A 21,312-nucleotide genomic window follows, 5' to 3' on the forward strand; every position below is an offset into this window, starting at 1 on the left:
CTTTAAGTGCAGCATTTTGTCTCAGTGCAGTCAAAAACAAAAGGTAACTACAAAGGTAACTACCGGTAGGAGTTGGAGACAAAAGGACTAATAAAAGTATCTTTTTTTTCCCTGTTTAATTTCATAAGGTTGAAAACCAACAGTGACTGAGTTTGCCTGTAGATGTTTCTGACATTTGTAAGTGCAGAAGGGCAGACAAGATTTTTTTGTCAAGGCTTCTTCTTTAGAAGCTGCTGATGGGAACATTCTGCTCAAGGGAATCAAAAAATCCTGAAGTCATGGAAGCTTCAGAGACCATTTGTGCTGAGGTACAAAGAATGTTTGAATACTGTTTTACTGCCTGCAAGTGTACACTGATTTACTCCACAAATACATCTCTTTATCTTCCCCAGGCTGAGAAATCAGAAGTTGTGTGTCAGAACTGGATGACTTGTCTCTTTCTTGCTTGATTCTTCTGAACTATTTCCATAGAAACTTTGGCTTCATACAATGGGATTGGTTCATCTAGCTGAGGCCTAAAATGAAATAGTAAAAAGTGCTGGTGAGCACACTCAGACCAAGAAAAATATCACAGGACAGATTTTACTTTCACTGTATCAACCTCCCTCCTCAAACACAGAACAGCTTCATGACTTTGCCCCACTGCACAGATGGGAAAAGCCTCAAAGCAAACAGGAGCCACAAGTGAATGAAAATATCCTTCTTGCAGTGGGAAAAAAGAGGGTAGTGGGGAGGGTTCTGCTCCACAGCAGTTGTTATCCTGCTGTAAGGAAGGGAAATTCCATTCCCACCTTATTATGGGAGTCTTCCTGTCTCCTGAAGCTCTGCTCAGGAGTGTCACTGCTGGCAAGAGTTTAATACTTCTAAAGCTGAATTTAAAAACCCACAAAAAACTCCACCTCTCTCACCTGAAAATGCTATTTGATAATTTCTCCATGATATCTTCCAGGATGGGTATCCAGAAGGACTGTTAAGGAGCAATAGAGCTGGAGAGAACTCTCTTTACAATTCTGTATTGATACAAACTCAGCAAGATCAAGGCAAAATGAAAATGAACCTCAATTCCAGGCTTTAGATTAAATTTTTGCACTTGTTTCTATATCTAAAACTTCATTTCCTGAAATAGGATGCAGAAATGGAATATGGAACATTTCAATTATTTCAATATGAAAATATTCAGTATTTCAATCTGAAATACAAGTGCAGCCTGCACTAGCACAACATCAATCAATCATTAATCAATGGAAGTTTTTGTGCAGAATGAAGAGATTTAGGGACCAGGTAGCTGTCTTGACTGTTCATGCAGGCACCTGATAAAAAGCCAAAATGAAGTTGGGAACCCAACAGAGGCTGGAAATTCTTGGAGCTCCCTGAGGGGTCTGTGAGTTAATGGGGCTGTTTTCAAACAATGCAACAAACAATAAGGTTCATCCTTCATTTTAAGGGCAATCAGGCTGATATTTGAAGCTCAAGTTCTTTTAAAAAAATGATCAATTTGTGATTTCTTCAGATGACAGTAATGCCAGATGCTCCAGAATTTCACAAGATACACAAGTCCCTAAAGCCAAAAGCACCCAAACCTTGCAAGGCTGAAAATGTCCTGCCCAGGGAGCTCAGTCCAGCTGCATCTGCCCAAATGCAGGAGACATTCCTTCTCCTTTTCTCACCCCACATAAATTTTAGGTACAAAACAAACTAGTACATTTTATGTACACAATATTTCTGTGCATTGCAAATAAAGGAAAAATTAGGAAGCCAAAAGACTTTCACTTCTGCAGTGAATATGAGTGCATTAAGTTTAGGGGTGATTAATCTAATACCCAAATGCAGAAGAACCAAAGAAAAATTCCAAAATGTCACTTGAATAAAATAAAAACATATAGAATCAAATCTTCAATTAATTGGAGAATGGGTATTTTGCAGCATTACTTTTAGTGAATATAGAGACATTTTCAAGGCCAGGTTGGACACTGGGGCTGGAGCAGCCTGGGACAGTGGGAGGGGTGGCACTGGGTGGGCTCTGAGGTCCTTCCCACCAAACCAGTCTGGAATTCCCTGATGTATTTAAAAGGAATGTAGAAAATACCTTAAAACCTGAGTGTCTCTTAAACTTTAGCCCCACCTTTCAGCTGGGTTGCAGCACTGAGCAGAAGAGAATCTCTCAGTGGGATTTCCCAGCATGTTTTCACTGCTTGGAGCAGTGAGAATCCCACAGGAGCACCAAAGGATATCGAGGTACTTCCCCTGCTGCACATTGGACAAGTTCCAGACCTCATCGTTCAGGAAGGACACTGTGGCTCCCTTGAGGAACAAGGAATGGCTGTCTGGAGGATCCAGCTGAAGCAAATGGAAGAAAAATGTACAAAAATAAAGATTAAATGGTTATTTTACAGAGATGGCTAAACCAAGCAAAAACCACCCCTTGCCCACTCTTAAAAAAGAGGAAGTTTGTAACTCTGACAGGTTGAAACAAGAGGTTTGTGTGTTTGTATCTCTGTTTTCTGTGGACAAACTGCTCCCTGCCACAGGATCTGTACCTGCAGGTTCTTTTCCGTGGTGATCCAGTGTCCCCCAACCCCCAGCAGAGTGATGATGTCGTGCTTGTGAGGCAGCAGCTGAGACTTGGGAGCTGGTTCATCTTCAGCACTGAATAACCTCACTGGGGAGGAGAAGAAATTCCTCTGAGCTCAGGAGAAATGTGGGAAATTTCACATTTCAGTGGAACTCTAAGTTCTTCAGTTGTTTCAGCTAAAAATCATTGAAAACCTTGCATTTATTATTTTATTTATACCCTGGGTGTTTTATATACTTTATTCAGAATAATATTTTGTAACAACTCTGAAGTTACTATTCAGAGTAGTATTTTCTTTATATTTATAATACTATATAGTAATAATATAGACTGTAATATAGTCTGTATTATACCATATATAACACAATAGGATATATTATACATAATACAGTATATATATAAAATATATATTTTATATATATACTTATATATATACTTATATGTATACTTTTATATGATATAAAATATATGAAATATATATAATATATAGTATATATAACATAATGCATAATGTATAAAACAGCATATATAACAACTTTAAAATATGGTATATTATAGTATACATAATATAAAATAACATATAATTTAAATATATAAATTATATTTATATTATCATATATATTTATATATTATATAATATATTATATATAGTATACTAATACTATATATAATATATATACTGTATTATATATAGCATTACATGTAATGTAATAATATAATATAATACAATACTATACAATATTATATATAGTGTACTAATAATATACTATTATATATATCAGCAGTATGTTATAATATATATAAAATATATAACAATAGTAATAAATACATACTATTTTGCATAATAATATGTAATAATATTTTATTTATTCTGAATAGTAACTTCAGAGCTTTCACCTATTAAAGATGGTTTCCAGCAGAGGCTGACAGTGCTGGTAATTAGGGTTAATTGCTGTATTCAAACAAGGCAGCATAAACAACCATGTCACAGCTCTACTTGTTAAATTAATTAATCATTTTTTAAATGTTCAGTTTTAAATTCAGAGGATTATTATATTCAGAGGAATATTTCAGCCACATTCAGCAGCTGACGAGGAGCTGCTTGCAGCAATGGGTGAAGGAGGAGCTGGAATTCCCAAGGGAGCAGGAACAGCTGGAACTCCCAAGGGAGGAGGAAGAGCTGGAGCCCCCAGGGCAGCAGGAACAGCTGAAAAAACCTCAAGGGAGCAGGAACAGCTGGAACCCCCAGGGCAGCAGGAACAGCTGGAGCCCCAGGGCAGCAGGAACAGCTGAAAAAACCCCAAGGGAGCAGGAACAGCTGGAACCCCCAGGGCAGCAGGAACAGCTGGAGCCCCAGGGCAGCAGGAACAGCTGGAACCCCCAAAGCTGCAAGAACAGCTGGAACCCCAGGGCAGCAGGAACAGCTGGAGCTCCCAAAGCTGCAGGAACAGCTGGAACCCCCAAAGCTGCAGGAACAGCTGGAACCCCCAAAGCTGCAGGAACAGCTGGAGCCCCAGGGCAGCAGGAACAGCTGGAGCCCCAGGGCAGCAGGAACAGCTGGAGCCCCCAAAGCTGCAGGAACAGCTGGAACCCCAGGGCAGCAGGAACAGCTGGAGCCCCAGGGCAGCAGGAACAGCTGGAGCCCCCAGGGCAGCAGGAACAGCTGGAGCTCCCAAAGCTGCAGGAACAGCTGGAACCCCCAAAGCTGCAAGAACAGCTGGAGCCCCAGGGCAGCAGGAACAGCTGGAACCCCAGGGCAGCAGGAACAGCTGGAACCCCCAAAGCTGCAGGAACAGCTGGAGCCCCAGGGCAGCAGGAACAGCTGGAGCCCCCAAAGCTGCAGGAACAGCTGGAACCCCCAAAGCTGCAGGAATAGCTGGAGCCCCAGGGCAGCAGGAACAGCTGGAGCCCCAGGGCAGCAGGAACAGCTGGAGCCCCAGGGCAGCAGGAACAGCTGGAGCCCCCAAAGCTGCAGGAACAGCTGGAACCCCAGGGCAGCAGGAACAGCTGGAGCCCCAGGGCAGCAGGAACAGCTGGAGCCCCCAGGGCAGCAGGAACAGCTGGAGCTCCCAAAGCTGCAGGAACAGCTGGAACCCCCAAAGCTGCAAGAACAGCTGGAGCCCCAGGGCAGCAGGAACAGCTGGAACCCCAGGGCAGCAGGAACAGCTGGAACCCCCAAAGCTGCAGGAACAGCTGGAGCCCCAGGGCAGCAGGAACAGCTGGAGCCCCCAAAGCTGCAGGAACAGCTGGAACCCCCAAAGCTGCAGGAATAGCTGGAGCCCCAGGGCAGCAGGAACAGCTGGAGCCCCAGGGCAGCAGGAACAGCTGGAACCCCCAAAGCTGCAGGAACAGCTGGAGCCCCAGGGCAGCAGGAACAGCTGGAGCCCCAGGGCAGCAGGAACAGCTGGAACCCCCAAAGCTGCAGGAACAGCTGGAGCCCCCAAAGCTGCAGGAACAGCTGGAGCCCCCAAAGCTGCAGGAACAGCTGGAGCCCCAGGGCAGCAGGAACAGCTGGAGCCCCAGGGCAGCAGGAACAGCTGGAACCCCAGGACAGCAGGAACAGCTGGAGCCCCAGGACAGCAGGAACAGCTGGAACCCCCAAAGCTGCAGGAACAGCTGGAACCCCCAAAGCTGCAGGAACAGCTGGAGCCCCAGGGCAGCAGGAACAGCTGGAACCCCCAAAGCTGCAGGAACAGCTGGAGCCCCCAAAGCTGCAGGAACAGCTGGAGCCCCAGGGCAGCAGGAATCCCAGGTACCTCCAGCATCCAGCACGATGTCCACGCCCAGCCCCGCCGTCTCCTCCAGGCAGCTCTCGGCCACGTCAATCTTCCCGTGGGACACATCGATCACCCGGGCTGCCAACAGGACACCAACAACAATGGCTTCAGAGCAGGAACATGAGCTGAGGTGCTCAAAAGTGACAGCTCAGATCCACAACAGCAGCATGAAATATCAGGTTCACTTCCTTGGGAAATTTTAAAAGGTTTAATAGAAAAAACAAATGGGAGGCAAAGACAATAAAGCAAAGGGTTCTTGATCCTAACTCAAAAAACACTTCTTTAAATTAATCAACCTGTTGCATATTCATAGACCTTAATGCATTATTCAAAATCATTCCCCCCCAATCTGTAAATCAACTTTTTTATTCTGTTTTGTTTTGTTTTTGTTTTGGTTTGTTTTTTTTTCTCCTTGTGGCTCTGTCTTGTTGGTACTCCCTGATAATTTCTTCCCTGGGGTTCTGGTGTCTGTCACCAATAATCTAAAATGTGAAGATTTTTCTGATTTTTTTTTTTTTACTGTTTTCTGAGTTAGTTACATGAACAAAAGCTTTTTTACATTACCATGTTATAGTCTCAGAAAAATATATATTTATTACACTACTAAGTTTTGTTCATAGCAGAATGAAAAACAGAAACTATATTCATGCAGCAATTTTTTCCAACATTATACATACAGCATTCATTTTAATATCTGCAAAATGCCAGTAATATAATATGTGCTTATAACAAGCATGTACCACAAATGGGTTTGCAGCTACACCCAAAAATCCCTGGCACATCTTTTTTTTGGGTTTTTTTTTTTTGTCATTTTCAACACAGTGCAAAATCAACTCCAAAAAGTCTGAATGCAGAAGTTCAGCTCAGGAGTTGTTGGTCCAAAAGGATAAAATGTGGCACTCTAAGATTCTAAGATTAGAGATTCTTCTCTTAATTCTCTGCTATTCTTGTCTAAGTCCTGGCTCTCTGGGGCTTTAATTAAATGTTTACATGAGGGGATTTACATCTGCATCCTGTGCCAGGGCCTGCCCACCCTGCCAGGGAACAATTCCTAATTCCCCAAATCCCATCCAACCCTGTTCTCCTTCAGATAAAAGCCATTTTTAATATTATAACAATAACACAGAGGCAGAGAAGGAGCAGCTACAGATTTTGTTTCATTATTAAGAGGCACAAGAAACATTTAGAAATTAAACAGGCCAAAGAGTTCACAGCAAAATGAGAACTGAAACAACCAAATTTGGAAGCTCCTGGCCTGAGCTCTGATCTGCACTTACCCACCAAAGGCTGCCGGGCTCCTGCAGGGATCCCAGCAGGGCAGGGGAGGAAGGAGGGAGGGAAGAAGAAATGCAAGGAGCTGGTCATTAAGGATATTAACAAATCATCAGTATTAACAACTATTAACCAATATTAACAAATCATCAATAAATGCCTTGGGTTTGGTTCTTTGTGTCCCTTCAAATCCCCAGTCAAATCATAGGATGCAAATCCTAAGTCATCCCCTCTTTGGTTTTTTTTCACTGAAGTCAAATGATTTCACTGGACAGAACACAAGGTCAAAATTTACTAAAGATGATATAATAATTAATTATTAATTAATTATTAATGATAGCCACATTCCCCATAATAAACCCCCATAATATCCTTTTCTTCTTAAAGTTTCCTTCAGTCAAGAAGTGAGAAAGTTTTCCTTATCAGGGCAATTTAACATGCTATTATTTCTGCAAATAATTTCATTTTTTGAAAATAATTCTGGTTTCATAGACCCAAAGCCTGGCAATAAAAAAAAGGCCATATTTGCATCAGTTTGACTATTTTCTGATTTCTGTATGGCAAAAATGTCCAGTTTTGTTCCTTAACTCAGTACAATAGTTCAAACAGTACTTATCAAAATCCTGGTCAACTTCCTTCCTAAAAAATGCTGGAAAAAATTTCCACCCCTGTGGAAAAGGCCAAGCAACAAAATGTAATAAAATCTTCTATAATCCTTTATCATTTATGTATTTCTCACAAAACACTGGTAAATCAGCTCAGTTTCTCCTGCTGTGACTTGCACAACTTTCAAAGGAACATTTTTCTGACTGGCAAAACTTGGGTTTGTCTCCTGCTGCTCTGCTGGGAGGCACAGAACCACCAGGATTGCACAGAATCAAACCCTGGCACCCCAAGGATGTGCTGGCACCCTGCTCAGGACAGCCAGGACATCACTGGGGGGTCTAAGCAGAGAGCACAGAATAAAATCTCACAAACCAAACTGAAGGAAAAGCAGGAGGGGCCCTTGGGAGCAGAGGAAATATCTGTGTGTAGATATTTTCCTTGGGTTCTCTAACAGAAATTTATATCTTATCCCATTGTTTATGGGATATTCTGTTTACAGCCTGAAAAACAGACAATAAAATGTCAAAATTGGTTAAAATCCCCTCCTTCATTCTATTATAATTTTTACTCTAGAGATTACTGAATACAAAAAAAGCCCCATCCTGTTGGTCTAAATACAAATCCTGAAACATTACCAGGAACTTCTACTTCAGGCATTGGAATCACATTAATTAACAAACCAATCAGAAAGTCTGAACACCTCTAAAAGCTTTTTGCTTTTGCACTCAAACTGTTTCTCTCTTTAATGCTGTACCCAGGTTCTATTACTTTATTTGAAATAAAGTTGCAGTTATCATTTTCCCCCCTCAGCCATTCCAGGAAGCAGCTTGGTATGCTTAACAATGATAACACAAAGATTGAACACTGCCAAAAACTAACCAAAAACCCAATGAACAAGCACAAAACTGAAAATTCTCCACCCACAGGCACAAGAAGCCACTTAGAGCTTGGGCAACTTAGGGTCCATCTGACATTAACATTCAAAGAACTTAAAAATGCTGGAAAAAGTAACTCAGGACTGTGAGAATAAAATTGCCAAATCCTTTCTTAGCTCATGAGTGTTCCATATAATTAGCAAAATATACCCATAAAATGTTACAAAGGGAAGTTTTAGGTTTCAGGATTTTCTCTTTGGCCCTGTAATAGCTGATGCAACAAGGCTCTGCATAAAAAAATCCCCCAAAATATTCCAGTTCTGGACTGCTAGTGCAGTAAAATATATAAACATGAGAGTAAAAAAGGCTGCTGAAATTAGGAAAAAATAGGGGTTTTGGGTCAAATTGCAAAAACCAAAGTGTTACTATGAAGCTGTAGAGAAATCAGCCTGGCAGGTGCTCCTGAGCTGGTCTCCCCCAGCCCTGGGGTGCTTTGGTGGGTGCAGCTGGAACCCACAGATGTGTCCCCCCAAAGGTATTTTACTGTTCTGGAACTTCAGTGAGTGCCTGAAAAATCATCCTCTGAAAAAGAAACCTGGGCATTACACTGCAGCTTTGGTATTTGCAGGAGGAAGTAACAGGAACCGGTTTTTACCTTTTGCTGCAATCCAGCCAGACTTGACAATCCATCCTTTATTTTAAAACTGTCTGAATAAAGGAATATTCCACTTTCCTCCACAAAACACCATGGGAATTTTGATCAGAAAAGATGGCAGTAGCTCCTACACAGAATATTTACTCATGGTATTTTCAGAGGGAAAAAAACAAACCCAAACTTGAAGTACCAAAGAGAATTCAGGGAAGAGTGCAGGTGTTTGTGTGAGGCCAAGCTCCTTTAGAAAGCAGAATGCAGAGGCTGTGCATGCCCAGCTGCAGCTGTGGCAGTACCTGACACTTGATCAAACACTCCCAGGAGCACTCTGAGGCTGCTGAGGGCTGGCTGTGAGGTGTGTGAGCTCTGGCACACACTGGGGCACTGGTGAGTCAGCAATCCCTCCTTCCACAGCAACCACTTCATCAAATGGAAAGATTTCCTGAGCACTTAGGCCAAATGCCAGCACTCAGCATTACTGGAAAGTACTGCCAGTCATTACAACTGAAATGGAGAATAAAAATGCCATTAAGTACACCTAAACCAGAAATGAAATACTGTGGAGTACAGAACAAACCTAAAAACTATTTAATTAGACTATTTATCAATTTGTATTTCATTTTTACAGAAGTAAGTCTCTAGACCTGACAGAAGAAAATATTTGGAGGCATTCTTTAGGCCAAGCTTTAGCACTGAAGGATGAAACTCACCCCCAGCAGGTCTGAGCCTCTCCAGGTACTGCTTGTCCTCCAGGCTGTGGGCAGTGGAGATGACTTTGGCCCCTCTGTGCTGAGCCAGCTGAATGGCAATGGTACCAAAGGGCTGAGAGGGGAAAAACAGGGTCATTGATTCATTTATTAATTCATTTATTTACACCAACAACTTGATGTTGTTAAGAACAATTATATTGCAAAGGCCACTCAGGAGAGTACCCAGAAATGAACTTATTCCTGCAAAAAAAACCACAGCTGAACTAGGAATTGAATATTCACAGACCTGCTTTCCTAAGTGAGGCCAAAACAACTCTTCAGTGACCTTTTGGTCAGTAACTGGTTCTTGTCCTTAACAAAATAGCTCAGATTCTACTTTAATTACCACAGCCACCTTCACTGCAGTTGGAACTTGGAGCCTGAAGGAAGAAAGTTCCAAGGAAAAATCCCCAGCCATGTTTACTTTACAGAACCTTGGCTGAGGGAGCCTCACATCTTCATTAGCACTAAGAACTGCAGGGATGCAAATCAAATTGTTTATATCCAAGAAATTGTATAAATGCAGAGGTGGAGAGGACTAAAAAATGAGGCATTTTCCTGCAGCACTCAGGGCAAAACTGTGTCACTGTAGGACACCAGAACACCCTCCCTCTCTGCACCCCCACACTGCAGGCAGGACAATATTCCTGGTCAGGATCTCATGTGGGAAAACCAGCTAAAAGTGAGCAAAATGGAGCTGAATCCAGGGTCTCTTAAAGCTAAACAGTCCCATAAAGAATTAACACCTATATTATTTATACTTTTGCCCAATAACCAAACTCCTGTGACCTGCAGTGCAGCACTAACAGTCCAACCAAAAATTACTACCTGAAACCATGAAGAAGAGAGAACAAGAAGACAGAAAGAGACACCACCCAAAATCCTCCATCTTGTCCCATGCCTATTACTGCATTATAAAAACATTAAATTCCAAACCCTTCACCATGAGAAATCACACACTCCTATTTCACTACACACCCATGATTTTAACTCCATCACTCAAATTTGGAAGCTTCTCCAAGGGCTCAGGTCAAAGCAGAGTTCTCCAGGGGGTCAGTGCCAGAAAGCACAGAAAGCTCAAAACCCCCAAGTTTGTGGGATCCAACACCTTCCTGCAAACCCAGGAAATGAAAGCACTGCCAGCACTCCCAGCTGTGAGGAATGCAGGGGCTGTGAGCTGAGGCAGATCTGTGCAGAGGGTCCCAGTGTTACCCACACTTGCTCCATCCAGGACCAGGACACTCCTGCCAGGGCACACCTGGGCCAGGTAGTGCAGGGCTGTGTATGCACGGAGCCCGTCCCGCAGCGTCCCGGCGGCCTCCACCCAGCACACCTTGTCTGGCTTGTGAACTGGGGACAGACAAACAAACACACACAAACACACACACAAACACAGAAGAGATGGTAAAAACTCCAGCAAAATCCCTGGGGCTTATTGCTTTTTAATTTTTTTTTTTTTTTTGTCTGGCCAGGGTTGGGATTGAATGTGCAGGAGATGGAATTTCTTGTTTGGACACAGATGTTTATTAATTCTTATTTATATTACAGTGAGTTTTACAGCACTTCTAGCCAAAAAGCTAAAAATTGAGCTGTATCTCTCCCTCTCTACAAGGTCTTTTAAGGCTAAATGGTCCAACTAAGAAATGCCAATGCCACCAAAATTATTTTTACTTTTAACCCAATAACCAACCACCTGTGATCTGCAATGTGGAATTTTCTATCCAATCACACAAAATCACCCAAACTCAGGAAGAAGAAAGTGAAGAAGAAAGAAACCTCCGCCCTAAAACTTCCATCTTACTTTATATATTGTCATGTTCCAAAACCTCAAATCCTAAGTTTTCCACCCTGTGATATCACACACTTCTATTCAAACTGCACACCCACACTCCCAGTTCTACCATTCCATTTTGGGAGCTTCCCCACAGCCTCAGGTCCAGTGCAGAGTTCTGGGGGTCAGTGCCTGGCAGCACAGAGTTCAGAACTCTCAGTTTCCAGATTTAGTATCCTACTCATTAAAGCAATCTATGCCCAGAAAGCGAAAACTGGAAGCTCACAATAATTGAAAACAATGTTTCTCTGGACCTCATCCCTGAAAACTCCTTTCTCCAGTTCCAGTCTGCTTGTTTCACCCTGTCTGTTAGTCTGGTCCCAAATGATACAGCTGGACTGAGCCAAAGGGAAGAAAAAAGCAAATTTCTCCTCACTAAATTTTTGACAGGTTAGGAATAAGTGTAACAACAATGGAGCAACAAAATGGGAAGTTAGAAGGGAAAAAAAAAGGAAAAGGAAAAAACAGATCAGCTTGTGTGGTTTAGGCCATCATGAACTGTGAAACAGTGACAGCAAAGAAAAAGCCTCTGAGAGCCCTGAGTGTTCAAACTTCTGTGACTTGGTGGGACAGCTGGAATTTTGGAATGTTGGAATGGAAGGAGTGTGCCCAGAGCTTCAAAGTAATGGGCTCCCTCTTAGAAAAGCTAAAACAAAGTCTACAAATACAGAAAAATAACAATTAGCAAAAAGTATAATCTACAAACCCAAATAATGTTCATGAACCAGGATAACTTCACAGACACCAGATTCCTCAGAATCCAGGGGCAAAATTCCTGAAAAAAAAAAAACAAAAAAACACAGACCTTGAATTTCACACAAGCAATCATTCCAACCAAAGCATTCTCCCAAGGAATTCCCTGGTCCTGCTTGCTCTGGGTTCAGTTCCCTCTTGGCAGGTTTAGGACAGGTCCCAGACTGGATGGGCATGAGGCAGTTCCAGAAGCATTTTGGGATTGCAGGATAAAGAATGGGCACACCACTGAATGCTGCTTGGTACTGGCAGGTGTCATTTTAGTCTGAACTCATCCCACACTCTGAGTGTCCCCATTCCACTCCAGATCACAGAGGAGGGATCTGAGCACAGAGCAGCCACCCCACAGCCCCTCTCCCCTCCATCCCAATTCCTGAACTTGTGCTTTGCAGAGGCAGCAACAGAGGCACAGGAAGAGGCTGAGGATGAACACACAGGAATGTGCAAGTGTAAAAAGCAGGAATAGGAAAAATGAAGTGCAGGAAAAACAAACTACCCAGGGAAGGCAGAGAAAGCAAAAGCAGAGTAGGCAGAAAAATCCCTCCATGCTGGTTATAACTGAGGTTTTTACCTTTTTACCTGGCTACAGAACTCCCCTGAATGGGAGGTTCATCTGCTCCATCTCCTGAATTAATGTCCCCTCCATCCCAGAGAGAACCATTCTTTTCCTCCCTCTCCCCCACAAACCTCCCACTCCATTTAGACCAAAGGGTTTTACCTTGCAAATTTGTCTGCTTGCTGTGTCCAGTTACTGCATTTTTTGCTGTGGTTTTTTTTTTTTTGTTTTGTTTTTTTTTTGTTTTTTTTGTTTTTGTTTTGTTTTGTTTTGTTTTTGTTAGGGTGGGGATTAAATGTGCAAGACAGCATTTCTTGTTTGGACTCAGATGTTTATTAATTTTTATTTATATTACATTCTCACTGTGAGAACTCTGAGTTCTACAGTACCTTAAGCTAACAAGCTAAAAATGGAGCCCTAGCTTTTCCTCTCCACAAGGCCTTTTAAGGATAAATTGCCCAATTAAGAAAAGCCACTTAAATTATTTTTACTTTTAACCCAATAACCAACCACCTGTGGCCTGCAATGTGGATTTTTTTATTTAATTAAATAAGATCACTTAGAGCTATGAAGAAGAAGGTGAAAAAGAAAGACAAACCTCTGCCCTAAAACCTCCATTCTGCTTCCTTCATATTATTATATTTTAAAATCTTAAAATCTAAGTTTTTCACCATGTGATATTACATACTTCTATTCAAATTACACACCCATAATCCCAGTTCTGTAATTTAATTTTGGAAGCCTTCTCAGGTCAAATGCAGTGTTTTCTTGGGGGTCACTGCTTGTTAGTGCAGCAAGTCTAAAATTTTTAGTTTCCAAGGTTCCAGCATCCAAATGGATGAACTCTTTCAGAGCTCCCATGAAAGATGTGCTTGTGCACACCTGGAGCTGTGTCCAGGGTTTATCCAGGGAATATCTATGACCAATGTGCAAGGAGGGAATAAAGCAAGAAGGACCACAATGTCCAAACACTCATCCTCCCCACATCACTCTCCACTCTGCCCCACTGGCAGAACTTCATCCTCTAACCCTTTCATTCAGCACACAAAGTATAAACATGTGGGACAGAAGGGCCCTAAGAAATAACTCCTCTCTCCTAAGGCATCAGTCCAATGTGGTGGTTAGTACAACATCATATTTCAAATCCTAAGGGAATATTCTCAGGACAGAATTCCCATTTATAAGTTTATGCATGTGACAGCAGTTTAATTTTGAAAATACATGGTCAATTTAGCTCTACCAATTGTTCTAACCTCAGACATTCATTATAAAAAGATGACTGTTGGTGTCAGTTGAGGCAAAGAGGCATTAACTTACCCACCACTTCATCATCTGGCTGGAAAAAGGTCACCTTGCTTCCAACTCACCAAGGAGAGGAGAAAAGGAGGAAAGAAAGGAAGAAGATAAATATTTATAGCAGGAATTGGATGTGCATTTGGAAGCACTGCTTATCACCAGCTCTCAAAACTAAAGATACACATTTCTAGTGAACAAAACATAATTATATTGACTGCACACCTGCCAAGCCCAAATGTTAATTCCTAAACTTTGGCACCTCACCCACAAGGAGCTTGAACACTCAGGAACTGCAGGAACACTCAGGTGGACACTCCACCTCAGTGATAACAGCACTGGCACAGCAATGAAGGAAGCAGAGCTCCTGCTCCTAAAGGGCCCCACCCAAAGGAGTCCTTTGCTCTGACTGGAATCCCTGCTCCTCCCCTCCTGGGCAGTGACACTCACTCACCTTCCAGCACAACTCCTGAAATTTCTCGCCCAACAGGCACCAGTTCCTTCTTCAGTTTAATTTCTGACAGGAGCTAAATGAAAACAATGCTTACAACATTCTTGCTAAAGCTCTATATTTACATGTTCATTATCATCTTACAGTGTTGCATTATCACAGGCCATTACCAAAATGTTATCTAAGGGATAAAAGTGCACACATTCCTCAGTCAATATTAACCCATGGCACTGATTTCTGTATTTAAATTTAGAATCATATTAAAAAATAAAAGCAGGGAGTTATTACCAGCCAAACCAACTCAGGACTTAAGAGTACAGATGAAGATAAAAGGGATTTACTGCAAGAGATCTCACAACTCACAGCTGATCTGTCTCCATATATTAGGAGCCAAATTCCAGATGCTTTTAATTCAGAACTGTGCAAGAACCCCAGCCCAGCCCTGTGCCCAGTGCCAGCAGCAAAGCCACAGCCTCAGCTTGTGGAAAGCACAGACACCCCCAGATTACAGCACCAAGAAATACCTTTGTGTCCACCCAGCTGAGAGCACAGGCTCTGACCTGCACCTTCACCTCGTGGTCACTGGTGGCAGGAAGGTTCTCCTAGGACAGATTGGCAGTTGCTGTGTTAGACAATGGATGTGCCCACAGGAGCTTCACCAGCTCCTCAAAGTACTTCTCCACTTCTTAGATTGTTTTGTAGGGAGAGCAGGCAGATATTTTCAATGAAAAGGGGTTTACAACACCTTTTTGAGCACAATATTATTATTATTATTGTTATTATTATTATCAGCATTAGCATTATATTATAATATTATTATTCTAAATTGGTCACTAGACAGACCTTTTTTATCATTAACATCATCATTATTATTATGTTACTATATTATATTATTATTGCAAACTGACCACTAGACCTTTCTAAACCTCATCAGACATTATTTCTCTGTTGTGGTTTTCTTTCCCCTTTATCTGAGGCATAAATCCTGACAAACCCACTGAGGTCAACATTCAAACCCAAAATGAAGTCCAAATGATATCAAAGAAACAACCCCAAACCTGATAAACTCCTCAAGCTCTCTTTCCACTTTTCAGTGACCAGAAAATCCAGCCTGGAAACGTGGATCCAGGGCTCATTTTTCATGCCTGCAAAGCTTGTTTGTAAAGTCTGGACACCAAAACTGCAGAGAAATCCAGCAGTGGTCTTGGCAAGTGCTGCCTGATGACAAAATGCACCTCCCCTACCTTCCTTTCCCTGCCTGTGTGTTTCCCTACCAGTCCTTTCCCAAGATTTCTGTGCCTCAGTTCCCCTGTGGCACTCAGCCAAACTCTCCTCTCCCCCTGCCTGCTGGACAGAGCTGTTGTGATGGGAACTCACTCTTTCCTGGAACACAAATGTCATTTCCTCTCCAGGAGAATTCTGCTGACCATACAGAGCCTTCATAGTGACCTGAAAAACACAGCAACCAAACTGTGATATCTGCAGGGTCTGTGGACAAACAAGGCATTAAAGCCCTGCTAAATTAAATTAAATTAAATTAAATTAAATTAAATTAAATTAAATTAAACCACTGTATAAGAAACACAGTCATTATTTGTAGGTTTAGTTGCCCGTAACAGAGAAAATTTACAGGATTGAGGATTACAGAATCCCAGACTGGTTTGGGTTGGAAAGGGACCTTAAATCTCATTTCATTCCACCCCATCCATGGCAGGGACACCTCCCACTGTCCCAGCTGCTCCAGCCCCAGTGTCCAGCCTGGCCTTGGGAACTGCCAGGGATCCAGGGGCAGCCACAGCTGCTCTGGGCACCCTGTGCCAGGGCCTGGATCCCTGCTAGGGAACAATTCCTGCCCAATATCCCATCAAATCCTACTCTGCAGCCATTCCCTGTGTGCTGTCCCTCCATGCCTTGTCCCCAGCCCCTCTCCAGCTCTCCTGGAGAATCCCTTCAGATACTGATGTAGGTACAGCAGAAAAGGCACTGAAGGACACAGCATTTACTGATGGGTGCTCCGTGCAGCAGAGGGGCTTTTTGCCACCCAGCCACACAATTCAGGGAATGCAGGGAATTCCTGTGCAGGAATACAGCGAACCTTACATGTGCCTTCACCAAAAATCACCACTTGGCTTTCTGGTCTCCTCTCCCGACTCGGCCCGTGCTGTTCTCAATGAACAGGAAGCATAAAACCTAAAAAACCAACCAAACAATAAAAATGAGTTAACAAGGAAAAAGGAAAGCAGGGAGGTAAGGAAATCACGAGAGCATTATTGCAGCTCTAATCTCCAGCAGCCCCTCAGGGGCTGTGAGGGAACCAGACCCGCGCCGAGAAGCTCCAGCAGCCCCTCAGGGACACCGAGCGAACCCGGCCCGCACCGAGATGATCGAGCAGCCCCTCAGGGACACCGAGCGAACCCGGCCCGCACCGAGAGGCTCCAGCAGCCCCTCAGGGACACCGAGCGAACCCGGCCCGCACCGAGATGATCCAGCAGCCCCTCAGGGGCTCCGAGCGAACCCGGCCCGCACCGAGAGGATCCAGCAGCCCCTCAGGGACACCGAGCGAACCCGGCCCGCACCGACAGGCTCCAGCAGTCCCGGGCGGCCCCTCACGGGCTGCGGCTCCGCGGGACTCCCGGGCACCACGACGCGGCCGCGGTTGCCATGACAGTCCCTCACTTCCGCCTCTCCCTCGGGCACCGCCCCTCGTACTACAACCAGTCACAGCCTCCGGCAGAGCGTGAGCGCTAGCGATTGGTCAGCTTGGCCGCCATTCATAGTGAAAGCCGAGGCGCGATTGGCCCGCGAGGATGTCAGTCATTCACGAGGCGAGGAGGGCGGTCTCTGGGACATCGCCGGGGAGAGGGAGGAGATGTCACCTGAAATTACCTGATGAATTAGCATCGAATGCACAATACAGGCGCCTCCCGCGGGCGGCGAGGAGGAGCGCGGCCGCCCCTCACCGCTCCCAGAGCTCTGACCCCTCAGCCCGGCAGAGCCGTGATTGGCGGGGGAGGCGGGTCCTGCCGCTGTCCCAATCTCTGATTGGTGCAGCTCCCTGCCCATCACGGGGGGGCGGGTGGAGGTCGCGCGTCAGAGCGGGGCTGTCAGAGCTCTGATTGGGCGCAGGGGGCGGGGCCCTGCAGCTCTTCCGGGCTCTGATTGGTGCCGCGCCCTGCCCGTCACACGGGGGCCGAGGCCGCGCGTCAGTACGGCGGCCGCGAGGGGCTCCTCCCCCCTCCCCTCAGACGGGGCGAGGGCGGCGATGGCGCGTCCGGCGGAGGCGGCTGCGGGCGCCGCTCCGGCCCCTCCGGCCCCTCGGTCCCCCGGCCGCGGCCGGGGCTGTGAGTAGGGCCCGCACAGACATGAGGTACGGCCCGGCGGGACGGGGGCAGCGGGGGGCGAGCGGCGGCAGCGGTTCAGCCCAGGCCGGCGGGGGAGCAGCGCCTCCTCAGCCCCTCACGGTGCCCGGGCGTGTCGCGGTGCCAGGGCCCGGCTTCTCCTCCTCACCCCCTCGGTAGCCGTGGCGGGCGGTGAGCGATGCTGCGCCCCTTGCTGGGGCCGGCTGCCTTTCCTGCTCCTGTTCCCGTAACGTGTGGCGGGGATTCTGCAGCTTCAATCACCTTGGTCCTGCTGCCTCCGGCCGCTGCTCCCCGCAGCCGCTGCGCCCTGAGCGAGGGGAAGGAGCAGAGCCATCCCTTGGGAATGCCATTCATTGGGAATGCCGCCCCTGGGGAATGCCATCCATTGGGAATGCCATTCCTGAGGAGTGCCCTCCGTTAGGAATGCCGTACATTGGCAATGCCGTCCCTGAGGAGAGCCATTAATTGGGAATGCTGCCTTGAGGAGAGCCATTAATTGGGAATGCCATTCATTGGGAATGCCGTCCCTGAGGAGTGCCCTCCGTTAGGAATGCCATTCCCTGGGAACGCCATCCCTTGGCAGTGCCGTTCCTTTCGCCTTGGCAGAGGGCACCAGGGGAATGAGGGAATGTTGTCGGGAAAAGGAAGCCGGTCCCTGGACGGGATTGTGTCCCTGTGGGTGCCTCTGCCTCGGATGGGCAGACACGGCTGTGGATGATTTTCCCTGTGGATATCTTTTGTTCTGGTTCAGCTGCTGCTTTATTTGGGGTGAAATACGGAGTTTGCTTGTAGAAAACAATATTTTCTGTAAATTCCATCTTGCTCTGTTGCATGGAGGGAAAACTTCTCCACAGCTCATCAGAGAGTATTGTTTGGTAAATAATTCCTGTTAGTAACCCAACCAGCATTCCAGGTGGGATTGTATGGCCCTCGTTAAAACAGGAGACACTCTGTCCTCCTCTACCTCTTCCCACTGCCCAGCTCCAAAGTGCTTTTTGTTTAGGGCTTATATAGCAATAGATATTTAAGGCATTACCTGTGGATATTAACTGAATATATATTGGAGTCAAGTTCCGAATGGATGAATTTTCTTAAATTAAAAGCCAAACTGTATTTTGGGTGTTGATGGCTCTGGAGAGTGTTACTCTACATGGTCTTTCCTTCTTTCTTTTACCTTTTGTTGTAGTCACCTGTAACTTCCCTTGCTGGATATGTCCCGGTGATGTTCTCACACAGAAACTTCCTTAGCCACTGGAGCAGGGCCAGGACAGGGTTAGGGTGGATTTTAGGGCAAGGTTCTTCCCTCACCCAGAGGGTGCTGGCACTGCCCAGAGAATGGGCACGGCCCTGAGGCTGCCAGAGCTCCAACAGCTGCCAGGGATGCCCAGGCTGGGATTGTTGGGGAGTCTGGGCAGGGCAGGGGTGAGATTGGGTGATCCCTGGGGGTCCCTTCCACCTCAGGATGTTCCATGATTCTGTGATAGTTTATACCAGTGAATTGATACCAAATTCTCCTCTCTCTCTTAAAATTTCCCCCCTGCACCTCCAGAACCCTGTGTGAGGTGTGGGAGGAGGAGTCCAGCCTGTCTCTGCATGCCCATTCCCACCTGTGGATGCTGAGCAGGTGTCCTGACTGCATCCCAAGCACAGGTAGAGAAAGCAGCTGCATTTTGTGTTCTCTCAGAGCTCAGGCTGTGCAGCCATGGCTGGAAATCCCAGCAGGCTGAGGCAGCCCGGGCTGTGTGCTCAGCCCTGAGTGCCCTCCCAGATTCTGGCAGCCTGACAGGGGTCATGTTTCGTGCAGACGAGTTTCCGAACAGTTTCTCCTGTGTCTGAGGCTCAGGCTTCCCCGGAGCTGAGTGGGCTGAGCCCTGCACTCGCTGCCTCACAAACCACACTCATTCTTTCAGCTCCTGTGTTCCCTCTCTGATATCCCACTGTCTTGCATTCCACATAAGATCCTTTGCTTGATGATTTTCCTTTGTGTCCTTTACTTTATCTAAGTAGAAATTGGGGTCTCAGAGCATGACCTGCAGTGACTGTCCCGTCTCTCGCTGCTTTTGATGGCCTTTCCTTAATGCCTCTAATCGTGCAATTAGGATAGATTTGGATTCTGGAAAGAATTTGAGTCTAGCAATGAAATAGTTCTAAATCATGATGTTGGCTAGATTTTATGGTGTGTCTTTATACTGTAATCAGGGGTTGTAATTTTAGCTTTTAGTAGGATAACACTGGGGAAAAACGGAGTAGAAGAATAAAGAAAAAAAGCTAAAGGAAATAAAAACAATGGGTTGAGGAGTGGGGAGATCAGTGAAGTGGAAGTTTTCTGTAAGAAACCCTTCCCTGGCAGGGTGGGCAGGCCCTGGGACAGGGTGCCCAGAGCAGCTGTGGCTGCCCCTGGATCCCTGGCAGTTCCCAAGGCCAGGCTGGACACTGGGGCTGGAGCAGCCTGGGGCAGTGGGAGGTGTCCCTGCCATGGATGGGGTGGCACTGGGTGGGCTCTGAGGTCCCTCACAGCCCAAACCAGTCTGTCATTCTGGGATCAAGAGTTAGCAGCCACCAACATTTCCCTGTGCTGTGTGTAGTAGCAGAGCAGAATGAACCATCAGCAGATTGGTTTGGTTTGGTTTGGTTTGAGGGGCACCTCTCAGCTGGGGGTGGCCCAGACTTGACCTGCCTGGAACCCAAAAAATGTTAGCGGTTTTTGGTTTGTTTTTAGCAGGAAATAACCCAAGGGCTGCCTCAGCTGCTGTTGTGTGCTGGGAGCTTTGAGTGCTCATAGCTGTTGTGTTGGACACAGTGTTGAACTTGGGATGCCCCCTCCACAGCAACTTGGTTTTGTTTTTACTTGCCAAGCATGAAATTGGGGGGGGGGTGGTGAACAATCAAAAACGGGGTCCAGGCTGAGCTCTGGTGATGAATGACTTGAGCACAGGAAACCTCACTGTGAGATGCCAAAACCTCTGTGGGATCTGTGGCACCAGGCATTACCCTCTGTTAAAAGTGTACTTCATATAATTTAAAAAGAATATATTCACTTGCACTGTATTTTTAGCTGGCATTCACTGTAGGCACGTGTTGGGGTTTAATTGCAGGGTATATAACTATATAATATCTGTATTATAAGTGTTTGCCAGGCCCTCATACAACAAACAAAAGCTGTGAGGGTTGGGAGGGCACTGATGGAGGATCCACCTGTCTGGAGTGAATCTCTCTCTGGAGCTCTGTGTGTGGCAGGGCTGAAAGTGTTCACGTTCCTGACAGAGAAATTCCAGCTTAGCTGCAGGAAAGCACTAATTACTGATAGTAATTAGAAACTTGTCTCGCCTATGCAAACAGGGCATTGTCTGTCCCCTCCAGAGGATCAGCTTCTTGACCAGAATAGAACATTTCTATTTAATAGAAATTAAATAATTTTGAGTGGGAAGGAGTGATGAGAGGTGTCCTTGGGCATTACCAGGAAGAGAGGTTATTCTGGTTTTGATGCAAAAAAATGCATTTTTACAGCATTCCCTTCATTGCAGTCAGTCAAAACACAGAAAACTGACATAGTACAACCATGGTTT

General features: G+C 45.5%; 2 protein-coding genes across 31 annotated transcripts in view; one reads left to right on the forward strand and one right to left on the reverse strand.

Moving 5' to 3' along the window:
• Positions 1–97: 97 nt before the first annotated feature.
• CRYZL1 (crystallin zeta like 1) lies at positions 98–17,413 on the reverse strand. Of its 25 annotated transcripts, none has more exons than XM_056489979.1 (15): positions 17,274–17,413; positions 16,488–16,577; positions 15,765–15,836; positions 14,912–14,989; positions 14,391–14,463; positions 13,961–14,005; positions 12,041–12,109; positions 10,720–10,853; positions 9,465–9,576; positions 6,627–6,647; positions 5,329–5,427; positions 2,538–2,659; positions 2,232–2,337; positions 909–954; positions 98–515 (listed from the first exon to the last, which is right to left on the reverse strand). In XM_056489979.1, exons 3-15 carry the CDS (start codon positions 15,828–15,830, stop codon positions 416–418), a joined length of 1,071 nt encoding a protein of 356 aa, XP_056345954.1. In that variant the 5' UTR covers positions 15,831–15,836; positions 16,488–16,577; positions 17,274–17,413; the 3' UTR covers positions 98–415. The 25 variants fall into 25 exon arrangements, with proteins under 25 accessions (XP_056345954.1, XP_056346085.1, XP_056346015.1 ...); XM_056490110.1 differs by having other exon boundaries at positions 10,762–10,853; positions 17,274–17,390; XM_056490040.1 differs by having other exon boundaries at positions 10,762–10,853; positions 16,483–16,577; positions 17,274–17,374.
• Positions 17,414–17,590: 177 nt separating this feature from the next.
• The window catches only part of ITSN1 (intersectin 1), a 112,609-nt gene continuing 108,887 nt past the window's right edge, over positions 17,591–21,312 (forward strand). For all 6 annotated transcript variants that reach the window (XM_056488802.1, XM_056488794.1, XM_056488812.1 and 3 more), the window contains exon 1: positions 17,591–17,754. The gene's annotated coding sequence lies outside the window, so the exon portion shown is untranslated. The remainder of the gene's footprint in view (positions 17,755–21,312) is intronic.

The sequence above is a fragment of the Oenanthe melanoleuca genome, chromosome 1 (assembly GCF_029582105.1).
Source record: "Oenanthe melanoleuca isolate GR-GAL-2019-014 chromosome 1, OMel1.0, whole genome shotgun sequence".
Lineage (NCBI taxonomy): Eukaryota > Metazoa > Chordata > Aves > Passeriformes > Muscicapidae > Oenanthe > Oenanthe melanoleuca.